At 43.9% G+C, this 16165-nt stretch overlaps 1 protein-coding gene across 9 annotated transcripts in view; it reads right to left on the bottom strand.

Moving 5' to 3' along the window:
* The window catches only part of LOC122776908 (serine/threonine-protein kinase WNK2-like), a 43189-nt gene that overhangs the window by 9868 nt on the left and 17156 nt on the right, over positions 1–16165 (bottom strand). For 4 of the 9 annotated variants that reach the window (XM_044037691.1, XM_044037695.1, XM_044037694.1 and 1 more), the window contains exons 3-22: positions 15534–15706; positions 15236–15456; positions 14988–15145; positions 12439–12527; positions 11525–11744; positions 10131–10410; positions 9925–10040; positions 7840–8694; positions 6251–7240; positions 6092–6130; positions 5425–5604; positions 4301–4732; positions 3658–3963; positions 3529–3572; positions 2866–3025; positions 2282–2398; positions 1969–2139; positions 1658–1700; positions 1405–1503; positions 289–1070 (exon numbers count right to left, since the gene is read on the bottom strand). In XM_044037691.1, coding sequence (XP_043893626.1) covers positions 289–1070; positions 1405–1503; positions 1658–1700; positions 1969–2139; positions 2282–2398; positions 2866–3025; positions 3529–3572; positions 3658–3963; positions 4301–4732; positions 5425–5604; positions 6092–6130; positions 6251–7240; positions 7840–8694; positions 9925–10040; positions 10131–10410; positions 11525–11744; positions 12439–12527; positions 14988–15145; positions 15236–15456; positions 15534–15706 — 5475 coding nt within the window. The remainder of the gene's footprint in view (positions 1–288; positions 1071–1404; positions 1504–1657; positions 1701–1968; positions 2140–2281; positions 2399–2865; positions 3026–3528; positions 3573–3657; positions 3964–4300; positions 4733–5424; positions 5605–6091; positions 6131–6250; positions 7241–7839; positions 8695–9924; positions 10041–10130; positions 10411–11524; positions 11745–12438; positions 12528–14987; positions 15146–15235; positions 15457–15533; positions 15707–16165) is intronic. The other 5 variants (XM_044037696.1, XM_044037693.1, XM_044037697.1 and 2 more) reach the window with 5 other exon arrangements.

A 16165-nucleotide genomic window follows, 5' to 3' on the forward strand; every position in this document is an offset into this window, starting at 1 on the left:
GAGTAAGGAGAATTGGAGTGAACCAAAGCACTAGTTGACGCGATGTAAATTACAAAAATCAATGTATGGCCGCAGATTTGTGTAAAAATCAAACTGTGAAATAGCAGCAGGTCAGAGGACGTCCGCTGAAGAGGACAGATTGTGTTCTGAGGACACATTCAAGGATGGATTCAGACCCACACGTAGTGCGATACGCCAAAAAAGTCCACATAGTGATAGTTTTGTGCCATCATTTCTTCCTCACAACTATAAAAACAAAGAAAAGCACATAGAAAGGGTGTATTTTACCAGTGGCTCCCCTTTCTTCTTTGAGGGTGCTACGTCAGTGCTCTGGCCATCCGACACCGGAGGGGACCCGACTCCTTCTGCGCTGGAGGCCTGGGGATCAGACGTCGTGGCTGAAGGCTGAGTGGGAGGATGCTCCTGGTACAACAGGTTTCGAAGCTTCTCATCCAAAGTCTTGATGGTGCGGTCAACAAACTCCACCCTGCGTGGTCCCTCACTGTCCGACTCTCCTGGCCCGCCACTCGCAGACTGCTGGTGGCTTGACGATTGGGAGTTCTGGGAGCTCTGATGTGCCGGACTCTGAGGCTGAGAGGTCACTGTCCCGGGCTGCATGGGCGTGGCATAGGGTTGCTGCAGCACCACAGACTGATGGGAGGCCAGCTGAGGGGGCAGTTCTCCCGTAGGACTGATCTTCTCCTCATTCGACTGATTTGTTTGAGATGATGCTAAACCACCAGCGAGTCCTTTCTCAGCGGCATTCACATCCAGAGAGACAGGTGGCACAATCGCACAGCACGGCATATCCGCCACCATAGAGACAGCAGAGATGCAGGGTTCTTCCACGGGAAGGGGGTTTGGATGTCTGACTCCACCAGCAGCAAGGGAATGTTTAGTCACACAGGGCTGAGTCTGCTGCACTTGAGCTTTTCCAATGTTTTGGTTTGGAGGCTGCACTGAGGTCTGAGCAGCAGGGGGCAGAGAGGCTGAGGAGGAGCACGGGTTTTGTGAGGATAAAGATGCGACAGGTGTAGCCAGTGTAGATGTGTTGCAGTTGTTTTCAGATTCTGAAGGGAGAAAAACGGTCAGAGTTAATTAGGGGAAGAAAAAAGAAGGTCTGGGTCTTGTGAGACCTGGAGCGTTACATCACAGCTCGTCTTCCCCAATCCGGCTCCTTCAGTTGGGAGTATAAATCCTGCATTGCCACCACTGCAGAAGCACTCTTACATAACTGACCCCAACAGTATAACTGCACAGACGCACACTGGAGTGCACGTGAAGCATCTTTAATATCAACAACAGGAAAAACAAATTATTACATTTATTCAATAGAAAATATGCTCCTGGCAGAAAAAGCAAGCCCTTGCATTAAAGCACTTGGTTTAGTAATGAGCTGCATACCCTGGGCTGTGGAGATGTGAGATGAAGTCTCCTCTTTGTCCGGCATGGGCGTCTCTGCTACAGGGCAGATAATAAACCAGCGCTTCCCAGTATGGAGGACTGTCAAGGACACAGAGTAAATACATAAATCCACTTATATTGAAAAATCTGTGCAGACGCTGAAGCAAATAATCGACCGTGTACGAGCACAATGACACAGAAAGGGGGAATACAAACATCCCGATTCTAGCTTGAATGCATTTTGATATCTTACCATTTTGTTGGTACACCAGCTGTTGGGTGCTGGGTGACGATGCCTTCAATTCAAAAGAAAAGAAACAGATTACTCAGCGCTGATGCATATGCATCAGTTGACGAGACATTCAAAGGGTTTTCTCAAGTAGCCAAAGAGATGAAGTTCAGATATAAATTAAAATAGATTAAAATTTCACTTTGGCAAGTCTGGTATTTTTGGCATCGTTGAGGCAAATTCATCATCATAGTGCTGTCAAGGACGATGTATTCAAGGCCGTTGTAGACAGGCTGCATTAACACAACACTAATTATCTGCAGTTGCTTTCTCACCTCTGTTCCCAGAGTGTCAGCTCCTTCACTCTGTTTGGGGCTGCCTCCCTGATCGGAGTTCCTCTCACCCTCCGTGTCCTCGCTCAGCATGTCCTCGGCTTTGTCCACGATGTCCTTCAGCTGTTCAATGAAGACCTCCTTCTCCAATGGTAAAATGAAATCATTCTCAACCTGAAATTAAGTATGAAAAGCAAGACAATGAATGCATATATGAATAAATATGAGTCCAATATGATTTTCTTGTTTTACTGCAATGCAGCTGCATGTCCAGAGCCACGAGAAAACATCTATTATGACTTTGTCTCCTGCATACCATGTACGTGGCAATCTCCTCTGGTGCATCTCCATCCAGGTCAAACTTGAAAGTGACCATCTTGTGGTTATGAGTTTCCAGCTGACACTCCACCATCTTATCCCCAGTGTTGCACACCTGCAGAAGAGTTCACACAATGCTGATTCAGCTCCACATGACTGCGTTTCTCAGTACAACAGTGGTTTTGTTTTCACGTGTGGCGATATTCCTGCGTTGCACACAGAGCGATGCGTTATTTGACGCGACTGAGCAGACGAGAAGGAGGAAGCACACGGCACGATTCTGCGGCTAAAAATAAACCTGGATGTTAAGTGCAATTTTAGCTTCTCACAAACGAGATTGCCCGATAGTGACAATGCATGCTCTGCTGACAGCGCTCGCTCCTCTAAACAACTGGCTGACTACCCGCATGTGCACCACAAAACTCCCATGTTTCCTGGATTCAGTCTGGTTAAATAACAGAGAACACATAACTTACCAAAGTAACGTAGTAACTATTCTATTGTGTTACCAAGCAGAGATCTGGACACATGTTGCTTAGTGGAATATGAATATTTAATGTAATGTATGTATGCACCACTCACATTGAGCATGTTGAGCTTTGGCCTGTTGGTCTTCTCCTGGCGAGAGCGAGTGCGTGTGGACCTGCGATGGTGTTTGCGGACTTTCGCTTCACCTTTACCTCCATGTGTCCCTTCATAACCATCACTCATCTCCTTCCCTGACATGGCATCAGAGTTGACACTGGTTTGGGACAGGGGGTGGAGTACAGTATATTAGTGTAAGCTCTGTTTTATTCATTTGTATCTCAGTAGTATATACATAGTTTTACTATTGAGGTGAGCTACTGTGGGTTCAGAATTAGAAACATGTTCGTACTGAGTTTCTACAGATAAGAAACTAATAAAAACAATATGTTTAGGACATATCAGCCAATGGGGACAAAACCTTAGTTAGTGTTGTTCATAGAAATTTGAAAGATCAACAGATGGTGATTTTCAGAGTGCTCTGTCTTTTGTTCTATTACTTGTGATGTTTGTAAAAGATGCTGAACTGTAACACTTTAACAAGATTGATTCCAACTCTTAAAACTAATCTCTTTGCACCATGAAAGACCATGTGCATAATGTCAACATTTATGTCACAGCTTAACAAACAGTATCTCCATTCCTCTATAAAATATATAAAGCCTGAGATTAATGTGATTAAATATGCATTTATTTGAACTGCTAAAAAAAACCAAGTACCTGTCATAGCTTTGTCCTGAAGTATGTTTCTCTGTGGCTTGTTCCTGAAACAGAGGGAATTTAAAAAATGATTTACTTCCTGAGTAATATTTGTGTGTACTAATGCTGAGATGAGTCATGTGTTCATACCTCAGTGTTGGTCTCTGCTGGACCCTGACCTGCGGGTCCAGTTACAGAACCGAGATGTTTCTGCTGAGTCAGACTGGAACTGGCAGACCCAGATGACACTCTCTGAGAGTCCAACGGCTGCAGCAAAGGAATTTGGCCCTGGACCTGACTCTGGGCCTGCGGGGCCAGCTGGCATGGGTTACCATTGTCCAGATTGGCAACCGAGGTGGCTGTGCCTGGATCGGCCCCATTCTGCAGAGGTGAGGAGAAAAGTGCTGGCTGGACAGACTGAGCAGAGGGGACGTGCTCAGGATGGCTCACCTGGGCCTGTTGTAAAACAAAAATAGAGCATTTAATACTTTTTTTTATTATTATAAGTAACGGTTTTACTGAATTCTTTTGAGATTCAAAACATGTATTTGACTGTTACACAGTTTGGGTTGGAATCAATTCCTCCAGTCTACCAGGTTTCCATCTATAATATATGTTTAACTATTTTTCCAATTTTTGGATTGGATTTATACATGTAAATGCACATTAACCTCAGATTAAACCACCCTCAACTCTCTCACACACTCACACTCACTCACACACACACACACACAAACTCCAGTTCACACCTCCTCAGTAAACATCTGCACTTCACTGCAGCCATCATAATTACCTGAATTAGAGACTGAGTGCTGCCATTGTTGGGAAGGTGTGTGTTTAGAGATGGGGAAATGTGTGTGTGTATCGAATGGGTGGTAAATGCTGATTTAATTGCAGGTTGTGAATGAGAAGCATCACATCTAATGCTCTGTTTCAAAGCAGCATTAGGCTGGTGCTGCGGGGATGTGGGCTCCATCCTACCCAGCATATGTGATGGGGAAGGTATGAGGGACACGGGGATGGGTGAAACTAGTGAATTTTCAATGTGCAGAGGGGAGACAGGAGAGACAGAGGGAGTCACAGGAAGGGGCTGACCAGGAGAGAGGAAGATGGGATTGAGAGAGGAGGAGATTGAAGGGTGAGAGGCAGTGCAGGAGTGAGGACAGGAAGTTTCAGAGTCAGGCACAGCTGTCATCACCTGGACTGTGGGATATTGTGAAGGAAACTGAAGGGAAAAGAAAAAAGAAGAAAAAGAGGAAAATCAAACATTCTAGAGAACCAAGTATGCTGGCGCGTCAAGAAAAACTAGCTGCAGGGTCAATATTGTTTGTAACAAATAATTACTTTAAGTGTTTTACTTAAGCTATTTGAAGCAATTGATGCTTGCTGCAGTAACTGGGAATTCATAGTGATGCCTGAAACAAGCTGGGTGAGAGTAGTGTCCAAGTTATGTCGTCAGACATTCATTTTAACCATTTACTGCACATGTACTGATATAATAGACCAATTCTTAAAGTATTTTTCACTTAAACATCCACTTTTATAAATACAGGGTCCAGGTTGAAACATCTGGGAACTCCCCTTTAAGGGCGGGGTGTGCACAGAGGTCCACTAGGGTCTGTGTGACACAAATTCTATAATCTGCCCATTTCCATGGACTGTACCCACTGACGGTGTGAGCTTCCAGTCTAGTCGATTGTGCGCCCTTGTCTTGGTCAAAAGAGACAACTAAGAAGACAGTAACCATGGCAACACCCTATTGCTCACATGTACAACTCCACGCTCAAAAGAACACAAGGACAAATAAAAAGTCAGAATTTATCGCTACTTAAATGGAATAGAGATGGAGTATATGTGTGTATAACTCTAGACTGACACAGACCCTCTGCTGGTAGGTACACACATGCAGAAACAGACCTGGGGTGGGCGTGTTGGTGGTAAACTGGTTGATGTCTGCAGAGGTTGAAGTTGCTGATGGACATTGGCCTGAGCTGGCTGCTGAGGAGGAAGTGCCTGAGTCAGCATACCGGATGTGGTCTGGCTAAGATTTTGTCCATCTTGTCCTAGCTGTGAAATGCTTTGACCAGCAGGTATATTCTACAGAAGAGCAAGGAAGGGGAGGAAAAATAGGGAGGCTGTTTAATAATGGCAGCAGTTTCAAATTCACCCCTCAGTTTGGAAATCTGTTTTTTCCTGCTTTTGATTGTTTTTCCTGGTCTCTTAAAGCCTGGAATCCACCAGAAAATACTAACGTAGTTTAATACCAATAAACTCACGCATACAGTAAGCCTGGGAGGACTGGCGGATGCAGAAGATAAAACCCGCTATTATTGTTTTCATTACTGCTCACATCATCTCTCTTGGCTCATGTCCTAGGAAATCCAGTTTATTGAACCGTTTCTTTATTTTCATTCACCCCAACTCAGCTGCTTCCAATGCAGTTGCAGCACAAGTCAAAACCTTGGGCGATGGTGCGAGTAGGATCAAAACTTAAAGAATGCTGCCACAAACAACAGCATTAACTGGTTTGAGCGCAGTGTTTTCGGACCCACCCACAGTGACAAAGAGTGTCGAGTCATTCTACCTGATTCAGGAAAGCAGCGATGCAAAGATAGGGTTGAAACTGATGAGAAATGAAAACAGGGCAAGGTCAGAGGAGGACAAACAACGCAAAAACTAAAAAAACTAAAAACTGGGGCACCGTGTATGTCAACTGGCCGTAATGTGCTGCGTCACAGCTCACCTGTTGGGAATAATGTGCTGCCTGGGAAGAGGCAGGAGGGGGTCCTCCGTAGCTCTGTGGAGCAGCAGCGGACGACTGTGCAGGCTGGTATTGGCTCTGGTTTGTAGCTGCAACCTGCAGAAGTGGATCTGCTGCAGAGTGAAGCTGAGAAGTTGGAGGCTGAACTTGTTGGACTGTAGACATGGTCCCATCCTGGTTCTGCAGTGGACCTGCCGTTTGCATGGCTTTCTGACTGTGCTGATGTTGAGACTGTTGCGTCATCTGTTGGTATAGCGGATGCATGTTATCTTGGTTTTGCTGGAGCACAGGTTGATGATAAGACTGCCCAGCATTTTGTGTTTGCTGCACACTGGCTTGAGTATTTTGTGATAACAGCTGTTGGTGCTCTTGCTGAATCTGTTGGCTGTAATGTGCTGGTGTGGAGGAGCTCAGACCAGTCTGCTGACTTGACAGCTTGACTGCAGCCTGGATGTGCTGCAGTGTGCCAGGAGCTTGTGCAGGATGACACTGGGCCACGGATGCCGTAGCTGCAGCGACTGATGCAAGAGCCTGCTGTGCTGGCAGGGCTGCTGCTGCTGCTGCTGCTGCAGCTGCAGTCTGTTGCTGAACTGGAGCAGGATATCCTGATGTAGCCTGAGCTTGTTGTTGAGCTGGAGCCACAGAGTTCAGACTCGTTTGTTGGCCATGCACAGGAAAACCTGTTGCTTGCTGCTGTTGTTGTTGATAGCCTGGTGCTTGTTGGCTCTGTGTGATATGTTGTGGTACGGCTTGTTGTTGTTGCACACTTGGTACATAAGAGTTGGCTGCATTGTGGATGCCAGCCAAACATAGACTTGCTGGAGATGGTGTTGCAGTGCCAGGCTGACCGGCATACGGAGGAGCAGGGTAACTGTGTCCAGGCTGGAGATACTGCAGTGGTGTATTCATTGTTGTGCTTGCAGAAGGCAGGCCCTGGACAGCATGTTGATTCTGGTGACCTGCAGAACTCGTCTAAGGAATCAAAGCAGAGAAAGTAGCGTTAGACCCTCTTTGAGAGTCAGGTCATGGACAACAGACAACTACTAGTTTTACCAATTGTATTAAATCATACCAGGTGCAAGTATTATGAAAGGATGGGGGATAAAAATAAGTTAATGTAACATCTGTTTCAAACAATGAGCAGGCGGTGACAGGTGTGGGATAAAATAAGGACACAAGGGTGGAATAGCAGACTGACAGAAGGGATATCAGACAGCCACCCCTTCTTCAATCAAGAGGCCATTTATTCAAGGCAAGCTAAGAAGAGAGAGAAGTGTTGCTAGTAAAGCAGAAATACAGAAAATATTAAAACAAATCTGAAGGGATTGGTTAGGGTTAATCAGCAGAAAACTGTGCCCATTAAAGATTGATCCACCCTCCTACTACATGATCAAGCTTAGGATTTCTAGAAAGATGGTCAGCTGTAGAGGCCTACGCAGGCAGCAAGACTCAGGAGAGGAGACAGGAGACCAGACCAGCTCCATGCAGAATCAATGTTATGCCTCCTACAGGCTGGGAGAACTTAGTAAAGCAGGTGTTGGCTCCATATGGGAAGTGGAACTGTGACCTACCACTGCCACAGGAACTTCCTGGAAATGTTCTTGGTCCCCACCTGAACTTGCACTCAGGAGATGACTCGCCTGGCTGTTGTCCTCATGACTGCAGGCAGGTCTGTGTGCAGCTGTGGGATGCAGCAACGAGGCCTGGGTAGGGGTGGTGTAACAAGGAGGTGCTTTGCGACTAATTATATTGAACAGGGACTTTTGCAGCAGCGAGAAATCCGAGCAATCGCTGGAACTTTTTGGCCGAGCGTAACTAGGTGTGGTCATCGTTTCACCAGAGAATGGGTGGTGTCTGAAGTCGCACGGACAGTGGTGTGTTGGCACGATAAAAGATGGGTGGCGGTGAATACCTTCTTGTGACCTCAAGAGAATCATAGAGAGACAGGCCTGGCACATGTGGGCTTTATGGATCGCAAAGTGGTTATGAATACCGAGGAGACTACTGAGGTCAGAATGTCTGCGTCCACCTGGCAGGGGTACTGTTAAGTTCTCATTGGCCTCAGACGGTGGTCGGATGCAGGTGTCGCTGTTGCGTCGGTACTCTGTGACTGGGGGGACCTGCAGCACTGGGAGAGCACACCTGTGGGGAAACCCATCTTCAGCCTCGGCGTGAAGCTCAGAGGGGCAGAGTTCTGATTGGTTCTCTGGAACAGTAGGGTTGGGACTGATTGATCTCCGAGACTGATTGAAGGCATGGAGTTGAGCTATGTGGTTTGCCCTGTGCGTGTCAATGACGGGGGCACTTCCTCTCCGGGTGGCAGCTCCCAAACGGATCCTGAGCTCCGGGCTCAGAGTTGCCCCCCACATTTCACCCTTTTCACAGGAGCGAGGACGATCTGTCAGAAAAGGGCTACTGTTCTGGCACTGATTGAGGAACAATCCAAAAGCAAACATGTATTACTCAAAATGAACAGCTTACATAACTAGAGATGCACGATAATATCAGGCCTGACAAATTACCAGCCGATTTTGGGAAGAATATCTTAATTTTTAATTATTCAGAGTATGTATGTGGACCTGATAAGTGCAATAATGCTATAGCCATAGCACTTTTAAGTAATTTAGGAGCACTTTGTTCAAATTACTTTTGTAGCCAAACATTTTTATGATGCATGTTGGTCCACCCATCATATTTTGGTACTGTCCAAGAAAACTACTCAGAACTATTAGGTCAGAGCTATGGAACGTGGAATCATTACTCCGTGGTGTCATATAAGATATTGGCGGAATTTTCCTAAAAAAAAAAACCCAAACAATTTATAGTAAGTAATCACTGTCAATCATTCTTAATGAGCCACTAGAAGAGTGGGGAGGTATTTGATTTGCTCTGGGATGGGACATTTCTGGGCAGCAACATTTGGCCAGTGTGTTTATATCCTCGAGCTAATAACAGCGAGGCCGGGCGGGGCTATCAGAAGCTGCTCAAAACCAGAGCAAAGGTGCTGGTGAACACTGAAGGAGAAGATGGAGCCTGAGCTTTGTTAGACAGGTAAGTTCTCGTGGTTAGCCTAATTAGCTTGAAGCTTAAACAAATAAACAAATATTCCTTCAACAGTATAAACTGCGATGTACATACCGAGTTTGAGCTTTGAATCATACAAACAATTACTCCAGCTACAGCAAGCTTTCACATCTTTAGTCTGAATCAATCAACCGAATCAAGGCCAACTTTGCCTCTGCTGTGTTTACAAACATCGGTGCACATACTCTGTCTTCAGCTGCTAAAGAGTCAGAGCTGTTGTTTGTAATTAGATCAGGGCTTTTTTTAGTTATTGATATCGGCTGGTATTTATCGTCCATCTCCATATCGTGCATCCCTAATTAAAACAAAATAAAGAACTTCCTGATAAGAAAGGTAAACTTACATTTGGACATGAAAAATGCATGTGAATGTAACAAGCATGACTGTGTTAATGAAGTTATAAATAAAAAAAATAAAAAAGGGCATGTTGACTCCACAGATGAATATCCTTTAAATGTGAGTGAATGTAGCTCCCGAGTTCAGTATGAAAGCAAGTGGCTGCTTTTTAAAAAGCGTGTGCATTTACATGATCATACAGGGTCCTTCTGGGTGTGTATTATCCTGATACAGACCTGCTGTGTTGCCATGGTAATAGGTTCCAGCAGGGACTGGTAGAGGACACTCTGCTGGCTGCTGTGAGAGTCGGAGTACACAGTGGACCCCATGCCACTGTCAAGTGTGCTGTCCGCTGCAGAGACACACACACAAATCAAGGCCTCATAAAGAGTCAAATTTCAAGAAAATGTGTTTATGAGACGTGTTGAGCTGAATCTCTTACACGTCACTGAAGTAGCACTGGCTGGCAGGTTACGCAGCCTGTTGTGCTGGTCTGTCTCCGCCTCTTCTGGTTCCAGCAAAGGGGGGTGTCCTACATGTGCAGGCCCAACAGAGATGCCCTGAGACGATGCCACCTGAACCCTGTGTCCTCCTTCACCCTGGTCCCCTTCAGCTGCGGCAGATACTGTTCTCGCTCGTCTCCATTTGATCAGGGCCACGCGGTCTCTGATCGACTTTCCCACAGTCTTAACATCACTCTCGTGGAAGAAGCCAGACTCGACCTGACAAAGGGGAAGGGAAGAGTATTATTTACAGGGTATTTTTAGTAGTGAGCATGTAAGGGAAGAGAGGGTAAGGGAGCAGGAGCAAGGAAGTTTTCAAGGATTAAAGCATTGGGGAGCCACTCCTTTTGTCAGTAGTGCAGCAGAACGGTTTGGGCTGTTACATCAGCAAATACGAAGACAGGAGGCAAAGAACAGAAAGCATGAACATAAATGAGTGAGGCAACATCAGATGAAAAGGAAATCCACTTTCTTCACTAGAAAAGAAAAAATATCTCCCTGTCTGAAGAGTCATTAGAGTGGGTGAGTAAAGACCAGACATGGCATCATGCTACCACATGTCTACAATCATCCCAAAGGACATTATCACAGAGAGCTCCGTCATTTTTTCTGACTTCACAGCCTGGTCAGCATAGCAGCAAGATATTAACTTTTATAATGTTACGCATGCAGGAAATTGTAAATAGAACAACAAAAAATAGAACGACTAAATTCCAGCCTTTGTGATCTCCATTGATCAAAATCACAATTTCAATACAAAAACAATTAATTGCTGAGGCCTAGTGTGTGGTCTATGATTTTTCCCCCAAAACCTATTTTAGAATGTTAAAAAAAACAAACTGGGACAACGGCAAAATACTTTCTCTTCTCTTAATCCCACACCACAGTTGAGGAAATTTTCTTAGCACTGCAGAATGTTAGATGAATGATTCAGAGGCTTGAGGGTTGGCCCAGATTTTTCTTGCTCCCTTATCTCATGATCTACACTGAGGAGAGAACCACGTTAACTGAGAGAAAAAAAATAAAACCACAAACACTGTATTCCCGGAATAGAGAGTGAGTTATCACTCGCAATCTGTATGTGGGTGCATTCCCCAATTTATGAGATATGAGCAATGCTCCAGCATAAGACACAAAACAATGCAAAGCCCAACAAACTGTATTAATTACTATGGGATAAAGGAAGTGCTTGTTGAAATTGAAAGTATGCAAAATATTTGGAAAATAATCAACCACGTCCAAATTACGGACAAACATTTTAGGGTGGACCACACCATTTTAAACAAAGCTCACAGGATTCCAACTCAACATGTATGAGTATCTATTCACTCACCATTTCTTGTGCCACAACCTCAGGGACGTCCTTTTCCAGATCAAACGAGAACTCGATGGCGCCACTCTCCTTGTACTTCCCCTTTAGCTTCTTGTGGTCCTCCACCCACAGTTTGAGGGCTATCGAGGCCTTTTTGCCATCGTCCTCCTCGGCTAGCTCCACCCTCACGCCTGTGTCCTCGGCAAAGAAAGCGTGGTTCAACAAGTCCTTGATGGTGTACCTGGGAGAAGAAATGGTGACAGTCAAACTGTGGCACAAATACTACACATACTTCAGCAACTGCAATACTAGCATCAATTTATGGGTAGCTATACATATATATATATATATATATATATATATACATATACATATACATATACATATACATACATACATATATATATACATATACATATACACACACATATATATATACATATATATATATATACACACACATATATATACATATATACATATATACATACACATATATACACACACACGTACATATATACACATATACGTATATATATACATATATGTGTATATATATATATATATATATATATATACACATATATATGTATATGTATATATATATATACATATACATAGAGTCACAGATTACTACCTGTGCCACCAAGATGAAGTCACTCAGTGAAGCCAGTCACGCTTCACTGAAGAAGAAAAAAAGCCATCTCGAGGCTAATTAAGTTGTTACTTTCCCTCTGTACACAAACTCATTATACAACAGAAATGGAAGACACCCTGCAGATACAGAGAGACTGCAGTGCTGCTGACAGCCAGGGTGTAAGTGTCACAGGTATAGAGGCAGGGGGAGCTAACGAGGCACCAAAAAAAACATGAGAGGGCACTTTTGTGGACCTTGCGGGCCGGACCCTGGATCGACAGTGTGGACATTCACTCACCGCTCCTCCTTCTTCTGGCAGATACACTCCCCGATAATCTCCTTGATTTCAGGATCCATGACCTTGTTGTAGCTGGCTGGCTTGACTCCCTGAGGAAGAAGAGGAAACAGAAACAAATGATAACGTCTTAATGAACAAAGAAGAAACAACGTGAAGGAATGTTTGTGTGTAATGTGAAATGCAACTTGGACTTGAGATGTGGAGATATTCGAATATGCGGAACACACTGCAAACAGTGACATCTTGCTTTGATCTTTTGATGTGAACGTATCAAGGGCCAAACGTCTCGGCAACGTCATAAATCTAACATGTCTTGAAGTGGTAGATATGGCCGTACATAGAACCGTGGAAAGAACTTTGAATTGCGTTTAAGAGCTTTGAACTGCAATTAAATGAGGGTGAGAGAAGGATGACTCTGAGAAGATAAGGGTGAGAAGAACTGTGATTAAGAACTTCCAACTGTGGAGAGCAGCGTTGCACCTCTCGGTGTACAGCCCGTGGGAAATAATTGTTATTATTGTTGGTTTGTTAGCTACAATAAGCTGACTAACCAATAGGAAAACTAATAGAAATGCAACAGGAAAAGCCACAAGACAAAAAAACAGTGTAATTGGCGTTAACTTGGGAGTGAGTGTAGGACAAATTCATTCACGATAGTTTCTTTTATTTATATATTACTTTGCTCTGTTTTCCTACTTTCTACAACCAGAGTTTCCAAATTAAAAAGGACAGGACAAGAGTGGGAAACCGTTTCATATCTTCAAGTGGATGGGTCAAGCCTTTCAGATGGGGAATCTACACACGATGATAAATGACTAACTGAAAAAACCGTCAAACAATGAAAAATAACTTGACAGATACTCCACACCAAATCTAGTATTTCTAGTATAACACACTCGACATAGCACTGCAGATGTGGTCAGCCTGGATCCAGGTCAACTGCAATTGGAATCTTAAAAACCCTCATAAAGCATCCACAGAAATCTCTCAAACGACTCCTGCAGCTAAATCTACTTCCCCTTCTCTTGACAGCTTAATGTGTTCACCAAGTTATATCTTAGTGTACAATCTCAACCTCCATTCTCAGACACAAGTACAGCGAGTATAACTGAAGGTGCAGTCGTTGATTTACACACATCAGCCCTCCTCCTCCTCCTCCTCCTCCTCCTCCTCTTCCGTTTGTCAGAAGAGGCAGCCGTCTTCTGGAGTCTGCTCTGGTTCCCGATGTTGTTTTGTTGTAAACTACATTTAGAACACAGCTGGTCTAAATTTAAGTGGTATTTTTTGACTGTTGTGAACATCCGAAGCACATGGATGGACAGTGAACCAGACGATAATGAGGTAGGCGTGGATTACGAGGTTTATATAGACATGTTTTTCCACCACTGTGGAATTATGTGAAACTATCAACATATGGGCTTGACTATCACTTCTAAAATGGTTCACTTTTTTAAAAAAACCACATTTTTATTTTGTCTTAGAAACAGGCCTTTCTGATTTTTCATGTTCATGTTGTATATATGCTATTGTTGGATTATCAATTCTATACACAGACACCTTTTGAATATAAAATGTGATCAGTATATTCCAAATTAACATTCCAACCAATTATGCAGCTGAGGGTTGTATGTACTCGGGGAATAGTATAGAGCTATCATGTTTTCTTCATGATCAATCTCCTATTAATATCCTGCAGTGGTCTCTACAGGGCACTCTGATATATGTACAGCAACAATTCAGAGAGCAGCATCTATAGACAGCTGCACTAATATGGCCAAAGAGGCATTTACTCTTTCATCAGCAGGTGAAAATAAGCCAATTAAATTTTTAAAAACGTGGATTAATCTCCAACAATTACCTGGGAAATGTCTTAAATCTCTATTTAACAGAGGAGTGCGCGAGCGGGCAGCATCACAATTATTTCAGTCCAGTGACTCCGGTCATGGAGGAAGTACTGAACAAATAGTTTTAATTAACTTATTCTAATGATGTAGTAGAAAACCAACCTAAACTGTGCCTTGCCGAGGCGAGCTGGTACCATAGTGGAAAGGGGCCATTAGTTCATTAAATCCATAAGTTTATCAAAACTTTAGTCCCCCTTTCATCTAAAAACACTTTGCAGGATGCTACCCTCATCAAAATGTGATGGTCCTTTAGGCTTTATCTACAAAAAAAAAAGAAATAAAGGAGATTTCAACTCCCACTGTGACTCCATATGGCACATGAGAGTCTTCACCCAGGAAACTCAAGGTTGAGAATCTGTACAGCAGAAAAACGAAGCAGCTCTCGTGCTTGGAAAAACACCAAATGTCTTTGATTAAAAACTCCCTGGATTTTTTTTGTGTTTTAAAGGAAGAAAAAAAAAACATCCTTTCTATGCCTCGTTTAAAAGGTTCATCTTGCTAATGATAGATATTTTAGGTCCTTGCATATTTGAACAATAATAGCCCACTGTTACTTTAAGGTTACTATAGTTTTTTGTTGTTTTTTTACACCCAAATAACACATTTCTGAAATATTCTTGAAAATTGTACAGTATCCACACTCACACTTGTGACTTTGCGGTAAATCTGAGCAGCATTCTGGCACTCGGAGTACGGGTATTCTGAGGTGGCCATCTCTAGCATACACATGCCAAAAGCATAGACATCCACAGCTTCATCATAGTGCTCCTCGTACATCTCTGGAGCCATGAACTCAGGAGTGCCTGAAGATAGAGAACGGATAAGACATTTAACACCTTCACCTCAACCATCCATCATCATCACATCTAAATTTCACTTTCAGAGTCTCTTACCGATGACACTCTTGGCAAAGGAAGCAGCCTTGAGTGTTGCCAGTCCTAAATCGCCTATCTTGACTGATCCTGTGGGTCCAGTGATGAAGATATTGTCACATTTGAGGTCCCTGTGGATGATGGGTGGGGTCCTGGTGTGGAGAAAGTGGAGGCCTTTCAGGATCTGTCTGCACCAGCTCCGCAACACCTTGGGCTTCATTACCTTGAAACGCTTCAGATATCTGTAGGAGGCACATATTTGGATTTGTCACATTGTCAGGACTCATCTGTAGAATATCTGCCGCGATCAAACACTCACGTTTTTAGCGTCCCAGACGTCATGAGCTCTGTGACTAGAACTATGCACTTCTTCCCTTTGAGAGGCGACTCCCAGAAGTCATAGAAACGGACAATGTTGGGATGTTGTAGACCCTTCAGCATCTCCGCTTCCTCCTTAAAACGCTGGCGCTCCACTTTCGACAGCTTACGATCCTAGAGGGACAAACAACAGACGGAGGAGAAATAACGAACATGAAACTGTAACCTGACATATTTATATTAATGCATTTGCTTCCGGAGAAAACTCAGTATTGCTGAAGGCATGTCCCTGCACAATTTAGAGGGGAGTTGGTGTCAGTCTTGAGTTGTGCACATCTCTTAAAAAAGGACCATATGTGTATCAGAGATGATAACAGTCAGTATTTTGTGTGAGAGAGAAGAATCCAGATCAGTAGCTTGCAACAGAGCAGCAACATGACAAAGCTTTTCTTCTATCCTCCATGGATCTAACATGGAGTCAGGGTGGAGACACAGAAGGGTGACAAACCACAGCTAAAATGACTCCACGGGGAGAATGAACCCACACATTAACATGGCCACACCCACAGCACACTGCAGCTAAAGGTTACATGTCATTGATCTTTTCCGTCTTTCTCCTTCACTTGCTCGCTC

Source organism: Solea senegalensis, linkage group LG11, assembly GCF_019176455.1.
Source record: "Solea senegalensis isolate Sse05_10M linkage group LG11, IFAPA_SoseM_1, whole genome shotgun sequence".
Lineage (NCBI taxonomy): Eukaryota > Metazoa > Chordata > Actinopteri > Pleuronectiformes > Soleidae > Solea > Solea senegalensis.